Source organism: Carlito syrichta, unplaced genomic scaffold (genome assembly GCF_000164805.1).
Source record: "Carlito syrichta isolate Samal-C Ts95f unplaced genomic scaffold, Tarsius_syrichta-2.0.1 Scaffold303504, whole genome shotgun sequence".
NCBI classification, from domain to species: Eukaryota; Metazoa; Chordata; class Mammalia; order Primates; family Tarsiidae; genus Carlito; species Carlito syrichta.
Window position 1 is genome coordinate 1 of NW_007247600.1, and position 11455 is coordinate 11455.

The 11455-nt window shown below is 37.3% G+C and overlaps 1 protein-coding gene across 1 annotated transcript in view; it reads right to left on the minus strand.

Annotated features, from left to right (window-relative positions):
* Nucleotides 1-1685: 1685 nt before the first annotated feature.
* The window catches only part of MOXD1 (monooxygenase DBH like 1), a gene marked incomplete at its 3' end in the record, with an annotated part of 63887 nt that continues 54117 nt past the window's right edge, over nt 1686-11455 (minus strand). The window contains exons 6-9 of the mRNA XM_008058610.1: nt 10351-10517; nt 8724-8915; nt 6630-6689; nt 1686-1828 (exon numbers count right to left, since the gene is read on the minus strand). Coding sequence (XP_008056801.1) covers nt 1686-1828; nt 6630-6689; nt 8724-8915; nt 10351-10517 — 562 coding nt within the window. The remainder of the gene's footprint in view (nt 1829-6629; nt 6690-8723; nt 8916-10350; nt 10518-11455) is intronic.

The window sequence follows — 11455 nt, forward strand, 5'->3', positions numbered from 1 at the left end:
AGGCATCATGGAATTCAAATTGTTTGCTTGGAAATTGCAGATCTCGTGGTGGTCTTGTGATGCATAGTTTGTAAAGCACGGAACTTGTACGCCCCCAGTAAGTGATTATCACACTGCTGGAGGGTATACAAAATGGTATATAAGTTGGAAGGAGTCCAAATAAAATTTGGCTCCAGTCCTGATCAGACTGTTCCCAGAACAACTGCCTCCGAGTGGTCTTCTCGCCGTCTCCTGATTCTCCGGTGCGGGTCCTAACCCACCCTTGGTCAGTGCTGGTCACCGACAGCTGACTGCTACTTTCAAGACAACCTGAACGGAACCATCTTTCATCAACTCTAGTGTTGGCACCCCAGCCCAAAGTATCATTTGCCATCAACTGGACAATCACCGTAGTTTCCTGATTGATATTCTTTCCAATCTTGCCTTCCTAGAGTTCTTTCTCAATATAGTAACCAAACTGACTTTGTTTATATCCCACCATGGCTTCTCTTTGTACTTACAGCTCAAAGGCCTTATGCTGCCCATGAAATCCTACAGAATCTGGTCCCACCTGTTCTCAGATGTCCTCACTTATTCTCTACCATACTTCACTCTGCTCCAGTGAAACATATCCTCTTGCCACTCCTCAAACATGGTAGGTTCAGACTCACAACAGGGTCATGACACTGACTCTTCCTTCTGTGTAGAATATATTTGTATATCGTTCTACAGCTGGCACCTCATCATGCAGGTCTCTGCTCAAATGTCACCACCCCAGAGAGACTTTCCTCACCTCTTGACAACAGCTACCTACTTTCTTCCCTGTTTCAATTGTCTTCATAACATCTATTGCTATTTAAAATGTTAAATTTATTATCTCTCTTCCACTCCAAACTATAATCTCAAGAGGGCAGGAATAATATTTATCTTGATTATTATTTTATCTTAAATAATTGCTATGATAGGATATGATTGTACAGAAAGAGTTAACATAGCAGACCTGAAACAGCTACCGTCAAAAAGGCCTCTTACAAGGATGACCCTTGTCTGGCATCTGGGAACTTAAATGGGGAACAGTTTTCTATACTGAAGTAAAACTTTCTCTAAATGATAGGAGTGACTCATTGTACCCTTGACCATTTTTTGTTTGTTGGTGCAAACAACGCAGTTTAAGCTGAATACCTGCTTTCCTTCCAGGAGTCTGGAATTTTAGCAAGTGGTAGGCAGAGAGCACCTAGGTGATTTAGTGACCTCCAAAGACTGTAGTCACTGAATCTCTCATGAGCTTTTCCAATAGACTGCATTTCCTACCCGCTGTCACAATGCAGTGATGGTAGAATTAAGCGCATTTTGTGTGACTCCACTGGGAGATGCCTCTTGGTGGCTTGTACCTGGTTTCCTCTGGACTGTGCATTTTCCTTGTGTTCTTTTTGCTTTGTATCTTTTCACCATAATAAATATCATCCACAAGGACAGCTATCTGCTGAGTCATTTAGGTAATCCTAGCAAGTCACTGAACCTGGGGTGGTTTGGGGACCCTGGACATAGCAAACAAGAAGCTTACTCGGTCTGCCCAGTTGAAAGTAATCAAATAGAAAGAAAAAGCATATACAAATTTCTACAACATGGCAATGAATCTGATGTGAAAGTCAAGCCCAGCCTTCTGAAGTATATTACCCATGCCATGAAATCCGTTGACTACTTACGTGACTGGTCTGTAGATCTCCTTTACACCAATGAACTGAAGTTGTTCCATAATGTCTGGAATACTTGCACATCGGGTAAGATTAATTCTTGGATAATAAAGAAGGTATGAGAGACACATTTCACTCCTGGTGCTTAGGCCTCCCTGAAAAGAGAAATAGTTCCTTTAGCAATGTATGTGTTCTACAAACCTTGACACATACACAAATCATCATGTCACACAGTTCCTTCTAGTATTAAAATTTAATAAATTTTAAAACTGAAAAGTAAAGCAATTTAAATGACAATTTGGCTTCCTAAAGAGTAGTAGACACATTTTAAAATTAATTTTCATCTCTTTTGAAGTTGCCTTTCTTAAATAATCTCCTTAAAGTTTTGCTGATAGGACGTAACCTTCTCACCACAGTGAACATTTCAAAGAACTATAAGCATGATTGGTTAACATAATACCAGTCAATCATTTCAATAAATTTTTTTTCTGATTAAATTGATTATATTGTCTATAATCTTGTCTTCATGTGTAAAAACATTAGCAGCTATATACTGCAGGGAAAAAGGATTTCACAGCTTGAATCTAGGTAATTATCTTCTAAATTTAGAAAATATCAAAGAACTTAAAAAAAAACAGGATCCAAAATGATGCAACATATTATCTACTATGCCTAATTTTCAACCAAAAATTATCAGACAGAAAAGAAACAGGAAACTATGATCTGAACTCAAGGGAGAAAAAAGTCAGTAGAGAAGATGTATTGTGAGAAATTCAGATGCTGAATTTACCAGACAAAAACACAAAAGCAAATATAAATATGATCAATAAACTGTTTTAAAAAGAATTCAAAGAATTTAAAAAATATATGTTCAAGTAATTAAAGGCAAATATATTAAAAATGAGAGAACAGATAGGGAATGACATCATAGAAAGGAAAAAAATTTTGAAAATAGAAATTTTAGAGCTGAAAGGTATCAAAACTAAATAAAAAATTAACAGGAGGAGCTCAACAACAGATTTGAGATGACCAAGAAAGTTATTCGTGAACTTGAAGATTAAGCAATAGAAATTATTGCATTCATAGAACAGAGAGAAAAAAATACCACAGGTGAGTAAAAAAATCTCAGACATCTGTGGGACAATATTAAATGTCCTGGCATGTATGTCTTACACATATGTATGTTAATGTATACATGTATGTTAATACATGTAATTAGAGTTCCAGAATGAAAGGAGAAGACAAAAAATAGAGAAAATATTTGAAGAAATAATGGCTGAACTCATCCAAATTTAGTGAAAAATATTAACTTACAGACCCAAGAAGCTTGTCAAATGCCAAAGGTAAATACAAAAAGAGCCACACCTAGACACATCATAGACATACTCCTGAAAGCCAAAGACAGAGAAAATCTTGAAAGCAGCAAGAGAAGAATGACATAACACATAGAGGAAAACAATATTCCAAAGGACAGCTGACATTTCACCACAATTGATGAAAGTAACAAAAGATCTTAGAATTATATATTCAAGTGTTGCAGGGGAAAATAAACTGTCAACCAAGAATTCTGTATCCAGCAAATCTATGCAAAAATGCAGGTGAAAAACTTAGTTCATGCTCCTGATTGCAAATTAATGTAGTGGCTAATATGCAATAATTTTACTAATTGTAAAAATATGATGTCTTTCACTTGCAAGCAAGGCAGGATTAGGCAAAGGGAGAAGCTAATCTACAAATTAGGTTGCAGCTAATGTCTCAGGAAATATTACATTTAATCTATCCTTGAGCTGGGATGGCCATTCAGAGTTAAACAAAATGGTAGGAAGAAGGGTGGGGTTTTGTAGCCTCATTGCAACTAGTCATTGGCTGCTGGCTGTCCCACTGAAGAGAGTATAACTTTAAGTGAATCATTTTCTGATACCACTGGAATTTCCAGTGAGAGGCACAGCTTTGAGCTATCATTTTACCATCTGATGATCTCAAAGGCTAGGGTTTGGCTGTGTTAGCTCTGAAGAAGGTATGAAGGCAGTGAATCAAAATATCGATTTCAGTAATGACTCATTTATTATGTCTATAGTAAAATATTTCATGCAAACAAAAATCACATGTAAAGCATGAGAAAAAAATAAAACCAACACTAGTGTGATAACTACATCCTAAGTGCCCAACTTCAATCCCTCTTTTTCCTGCTCCAACCAAAGATGATTACTATCTTAAAATTTTACCTTTCTGTTGCTTTTCAATTACATTTTACATTCAGTATATCGAAGTGTGCATCCGTAAGCAATATATTATTTAATTGCCTATGTTCTTGAACTATACACACATAAAATCACACTACATATATTCTTCTAGAAACTTGCTAATTTCAGCCAGGATTGGTGGCTCAGCCTGTAATCCCGCGCCTTTGGGAGGCTGAGGTGAGTGGATTGCCTGAGTCCACGGGTTCAAGACCCGCCTGGGCAGCGAGACCTCATCTCTACAATAAATCAAAAAATCAGCCGGGCGTGGTAGCGCGCATCTGTAATTCCAGCTACTTGGAAGGCTGAGGCGGAAGGATCGCCGGAGCCCAGCAGGTCGAGGCTGCGGTGGCCGGGAGCGGCCACTGCACTCCAGTCTAGGTGACAGAGTGAGATTCCAACTCAAAAAAAAAAAGAAACTTGCTAATTCAATCAACATTTTTTGTTTTTCAGATATATTCATGTTAATATATGTAACTTTAGTTAATTAATTTTCATAACTATACACTGACTCATTATATGGATATATTATAATGTTTTCATTTATTCTCTTTTTGATGGGTATTTGAGCTGTTTCCAGTTTTCTCATTCATGTGTTATTACTTGTTACTGTGAATATTTTACATATTTCTCTCCTGGAACACATTTTACAAAAGTAACTGCAAGGCTAACTCTGCAAAGAAATTGAATTGAATAGAGCACATATGAATCTTCAATTTTACCAGATAATGCCATGCTTTTTCCCAAAGTGATTTTATAAATTTAAATTCCCACTAGCAAAGCATGAGTTTTCCTGTTTTAGTACAATTGAATTGCAATTTTAAATATAGCCGAATTGGTGAATATAAAATATCTCTTTCTGGTTTATGTTTGCATGACCCTGGTTTTAAAAAAAATTGAGCATCTTTTCATATGTTTATTACTTATTTGGGTTTTCATTTCTGCAAAGTGTTTTTGTCTTATTCCCTTTTTAATGTATGTTTGTCTTCTGTTACTGATTTATAGAATTTCTTTTATAAGCTATATACTAATGCCCTGCCAGTCTATGTAATGTAAATATTTTCTTAAGTTTAAAACTTGTCTTTTTACTCTCTTAATAGTGTCTTTGGTAACCAAAAGCTTTAAGGTAGTCTAATTTATCAGTCTTTTATTCATAGTTTGTGCTTTTTATGTTTTCTTTAAGAAATTCTGAACTACTCCAAGTTCATGAAGATATATTGAAATATTTTTCTTCTGGTAGTCTTTAAATTTTGCTCTGCACATTTAAATATGTACTATGTCTGGCATGGATTTTGTGAGATCAAGACCCAATTTTATTTTTGTCATATGGATACCAACTGTGACAAAATTCTTTAATGAAAAGTCAGTTCTTTTCAACTTATCTGAATGTTTTGTCCATCATAAACCAAATTTCCATATGTGGAATTTGTAGGTGTGTTTGAGTTCCTTATTCTGTTCCACTCTCCTAAGCCTGAACTCAAACCACACTATATTGATCACTACTATTTCAAAATAAGCCTTCATATCTAGAAGTTTGTTTCTCATCTTGTTCTTTTTAGTTGTGTCTTGTCTTGTCTTTTTTTTTTTTTTTTAAGTTGAAATCTCACTCCATCACCCAGGCTGGACTGCAGTGATATGCTTATGTCACCCCAGGGTCGACCTGCTGAATTCAGGTGATCCTTCCATCTCAGTCTTCCAAGTAGCCAGAACTACAGGCGTGGGCTACCACATCTGGCTAATTTTTTGATTTATTGTAGAGATGAGGTCTTGCCAAGTGGCCAGGTTGTTCTTGAACCTGTGGGCTCAGGCAATCCTCTCATCTTGGTCTCCCAAAGTGCTGGAATTACAGGCTTGAGCCACTGTGCCTGGTCATCTATTTTTAACTCTTTGATCTTCTATGTAAATTTTAGAATTAACTTGTGGCATGCAGAAGCTAAAACTGTAAAATTTTTATAAACATGAAAAATAGAAGAAGAAAATCTTTGCAGCCACAGCTAGGTAAAGATTTTTTAAGTTAGAATACCACAACACCAAATCATGAAATCTCTGAATACTTTTTCCTGGAATGATATCTTATTTATGAACCAATTTAAACAGAAGAATGTTCTTCATTTTACTGAGGCTTTCTATCCATAAACATGGTATCTCTTAATTTCTTTAGGCATTCTTTAATGTCTCACAATAAAGATTTATATAATTTTTAATAGAGATTAAACACAACTAATATTAGATCTTATTTCTATATAACTTATAATTTTAAGTTGTGTTTTCTTGAGACAATTTCTTATACACTAAAATGCAAATTTTTTTTTTTGATTGAAGTCTCACTGTGTTACCCAAGCTGGAGGGCAGTTGCACACTCATGGCCACCGCAGCCTCAACCTGCTGGGCTCAGGTGATCCTTCTGCCTCAGCTTTCGTAGCAATGAACACAGGTGTTTAAATAAAATTTTGGTGAGGAAAAACTAAGAGATTAAAGATAGCTTTTCATGCAAGAGTCAGTGACTTACACTGCAAGTGTTACTATAGTATCATTAGCTAATTTGAAGCCTTATAAAATGCTAAAACAGCTGATTTCACTTTTATGACACTTGATGCTCAAGACTTTTAGAAATTTTGTTTCCAAATGTGAATGTTTTTCCCTTTTTTCCACCTAAAATCAAGTTTATTCCTTCCTCTTCATAAATGAACTTCAGTAATAATAAAACTTTTCTTACCCAAGTCATCTCGGCTCTGTCTTTTGTGTTGTATCGACATTCAGTAATTAGGTTATCTCCCTAAAACATAAAAATAAAAGCTTTCAGCTTAAAATTTTGTAACGTTTCATTCATCAAATTTATTTGTAGGCCAACAGTAGATATTCGCTCTATCAATGGATGCATCAAGTAATTTGATTATGGAAAAGACCTTTAACTCTAGGTTTGCTAGTACAACAAGCAAGCAAATAAATAAAGCTCCCTGGGTCCAAGCCAGACTTCACAATATTCTAGCTTGATGATCTAGGTAAGAAACGGAACATCTGGGCACAATTTGTTCATCTAAAAAATAATGATAAAAATAGCATTTATTTTTTGCACAGCTGTTGTGAGGAGACTAAACAACATAATACATACGCAGTCCTTAGTAGAGAATAATCACGCAATAAATGTCAGCCATAGATAGTAGTATGGTCATCACCTCTTCACTGACATTATTTTCCTTAAAGCTCTCTAGTTATGTCACATTTATTCGTTAATATTTTTGACTCAGGGTCTCACTCTGTCACCCAGGCAGGAGTGCAGTAGCACAATCACAGCTCACTGCAACCTTGCTTTCCTGGGTTCGGGTGATCCTTCTGCCTCAACCTCCTAAGTAGTTGGGACTACAGGCTCAGGCCACCGTGCCTGCCTATTTTCAAAAAATTTTTTGCAAACACAGGGTCTCGCTATGTTGCCCAGGCTGGTCTCAAACTCCTGGCCTCAAGCAACCCTCCTGCCTCAGTCTCCCAAATTCTGGGATTACAGGCATGAGCCACCACCACCATCCTGTCGTTATTTATTTATTTATTTTTTACAGCAGAATTGTGAGGCAAATTAGTATTAATTTATTGTGCCAGTGTTTTCCAATATTTTGAACATTTCAGTACACATAGAAGATGATAATATCTTTATGGATCCTCATTCAGGTAAGTGGATGAAGCTATTCATGGATCAGAGGTAGTCAAAACTGGGCTTTAGCCTCTATATTTGCTCTCCCTGACCCACTATTCAGAGGTCCCAGACATCAGTATCTCAACACACATGCCCTGACCATGGCACACCAGTTAGGAAGCTCTGAGGTAACACTGTTAGAAAAGTTTTGAGGCAACATAAGAAAAGGGAGTATAGTCCTTAAGAATCTTGACGAGATCACTGTTTCTCAAACTTCATCTTTCTACTCTCAAGGTAAAACAGAGGATGTCTGAAAGGAATATAGATCTGAAACCGTGAATTAAAGGGATCGTTATTAGAAAAAAGAACACCACTCTCCTCTTCATAACTTCTTTCTGTTTGTTCACCTTTCCCTTTACATCATATTGTGCTATGTCTTCTCCCTGACAGTCCATCCCATCTAAAAACTCTGTCCCTGGCATCATGTAGAAAAGATATCATTACTTTCATTTAATAAGTAGTACAAGAATCTGACTTTTGAGAGGGGAAAAAGGGTAGAAAATTTTATTATTGTTGAACTTGATGGTCATGTAATTTACAAGGCTGAGAAAACAAAGCATCATAATTTTTTTTAAGCCTCTTTTGTTGTAAGGCATGATTCTCTTCTCTCCATTACCATGACCCCAGGTATTGTTTTAAGCTGGATCACACAGCATAGTATAATTAGCTATGTCCAAATGCCTCTATCAAATTTAAAAATTATCCTTATACTCATTTTCACTGAAATAAAAAAATCTAAAAAAAATCCTGTCTCTTCAAGATAATGTAAAGAAACCTCTGATTTCACCATGATTGTATTGCAACCCAAAGGATCACAAACTGAAACGCCAAGTTTATGAAAAGCTAATGTTAGTGCTCAGAACCTGTGGGGGGTTTTTTTGGTTTTGTTTTTTCAATCAACAACTGGAATTGCCTCTGGGAATAGTAAGAAAAATGAGTTTCCCAATTTTGGGAAACACATCAAACACATTCCCTCTGGCTTGTGCAACACCCATGGTGGGTGGCTTTAATAATACAAATACAAAGAACAATTCATTTCACTAGTGGAAACCTCGCATCTCAGCAGACATAGATCTCACGACTTTTATGGCATTTGATGAAAAAGAGCAAAAACACGCATACTGGTAAAATTGTTCTTTCTTCCTTTAGGTACTGAAACTCCTGGAAATTGAAGTCAAAATCATCATCATAGGCGAGTAATTTCATCTCCTCCCCTTTGCGAAAATGACGCAGCCTGATGCCTCTGCCAGCCAGGTGAGCATGGAGAAGAACAGCAAACACGTGGATTCCACTTGGCTTTTCAGCTTCCAGAGCCTGCAGGGGACACCGAGGAAGACCTGATTAGCCCAAACAAGTGCATGTTCAGACAGTTCATGCTCAAGCACACTTGGAGGGACAACTGAGAAGAAAAGCTAAAGCAACTGAGGTGAATTGCCAAACAGTTTGAATTTGTGCTGTTCAGTGTTCTCTTTGTGAAGAAACATTTGTCAGGTGAAAAGAAACGGAACTGATGCTTACGAGGAAACTGCCAGATCATTCCTAAAGACTACCTTGCTTTTTCCTTCTTTTAGGTGGTAAAAAGGAAATCAACGCCCCTGGCAAACAGATTCCAGGATGTTAGTAAGTGAAAATCCAAACTCTTAAAAGGAGAAAGTATTCCCTCTTTTCCAGATAAGAAAGCCAAAGTGGGCCAATAGGATGAAATGAATCACCAGTAAATCATGCCAGGGCAATTTGAATCATGGTCTAAGTAGCTCAGAAGGGCATAATCTTTCTACTTCACCAGTCTGCTATACTGTCCACAACCACCAATATCCTACAGTTCATAAAGAACATGATCCATGTTGAGATATTTTCATTAAAAAAATTATAAAATGAAAGCAGTTATTATTAAATATTTATACTTGCTTTTCTCCTAGCCAGTATGTACTTCTTATTATTATTTATTCTTGCTCTTGGGTGAAAAGGAAGAACTACACATCAGAGAAAAGAGAAAAAAATGAAAATGAATGATGGGAAAAATAAATATGGATAAAAGGCAGAGGAAGGAAAAAGAGATCACACAAAGGTAGAAATGGCAAAATACGGCCGGGCTTGGTGGCTCAGCCTGTAATCCCAGCACTTTGGGAGGCCGAGGCAAGAGGATTGCCTGAGCCCGCAGGTTTGAGACTAGCCCGGGCAACTTGGCAAGACCTTGTCTCTATAATAAATCAAAAATTAGCCGGCCATGGTAGCATGTGCCTGTACTTCCGGCTACTTGGAAAGCTGAGGCAGAAGGATCGTTGGAGCCCAGCAGGTTGAGGCTGCGGTGGCCGGGAGCATGCCACTGCACTCCAGTCTTGGCAACAGAGTGAGTCTCACAGAGTGAGACTCCAACTTAAAAAAAAAAAAAAAAGAAATGGTAAAATACAAAGCATGCAACACACAACAAAGGAGGCAGGAGTATGAAGAAAAACACCCTTTCTACTCTTTATGGCTTCAAAATTCTACTTCTGTAGCTCTCAAGATTTAAAAAGCAGTCAAAGATTCTCCTGAAATTACAATAATGGTTTCACAACGTGTTGGCAAGAAAAGGATCATTGATAAATGGAGGCTGGGGTCAGGTGCCGTGGCCCTGGACTCTGTCAATCAGGCGGGCCTCCAAGGCTGGCTCCCAACCGATCAGCAAGCATTAAGTTTTTCACACCACGGTTTCTAACAGCATTGATGAATCTGCGGATGGCAGCTCACAGACTCAGGCACTGCCTACCTCTTCTAGGCATTCCAGAGTGCAGTGGCCTTCAGTCCGGAACTCAGGCATTCCTGGAGGGATGGTGTGAAAGAGGCTCACCCAGAGGCCAGCCTCGATCACCCCGGCATCATAGTCCCTTGTATCCATTGTATGAAATAACCTCAGTCCAGAATTATCTATTAGGCCTGGAGCAAAAACACATCATTCAAAGTGAGTATGAGTTCTTAACAAAGTTTTCACATTCAGTTGAAAGGAGTTTATTAGTTTTCTTTAAACTCTTACAGGGGAAAGGAATACAAGCAGAGATTATTGGAAGACAACATTCAGCTTCATAAACAGAAATTGAAACATGAGTAGCCACATTGCCTACAACCATTGTGGACTCACACAGTATGCCACAGGAGAAATGTTTGGGCTATCCAGCTGTGAAATTCCACAAGTATCTAACATGAAGACAGAATGAAAATTCTAAAGTCATTCATTAGAATATAGAGCAACTCAGTAAAGTTTTCATTTCATATGGTTTTGAGGTAAAGTTCAATAATAGCACTTAGAGGTAAAATCCCTTGGTATAGAAATGATCTATTGATAGGCAAAACTACTAAAGATCAATTTTCTTTCCTTATAATTTGTCACCATTCTCTTATTCATTTAATAGTCATTCAACCAACAAACCCAAACCATTATTAAGAATCAGTTATATAAACACTACCACATTAAGTGTTGTGAGAATGAAAGATCAATAAGACATACTTCTTGCTATGAAGTATTTATTATAAGGAGGGAGAGTATAAGCCCCAAACACTTCATAAATCCACTTCACTAATTGAAATTAATTAACTCTCTTCTGCGATGGTGACATATCTACCTGTGACTGTCAGATTGATTCTTTCTCCTTATTTTGCTTTCTCATCTCCTTTAAATCAATCAGCTTAATCCATTAAGAATATCTTAATAATTAAGATCTTCTTAAACACCAAGGTCTTTATTTTATTTATTTATTTATTTATTTTTTGAGTGGGAGTCTCACTCGGTCACCCAGACTGGAGTGCAGTGGTCGCTCCCGGCCACCGCAGCCTCGCCTGCTGGGCTCCGGCGATCCTTCTGCCTCAGCCTTCCGAGT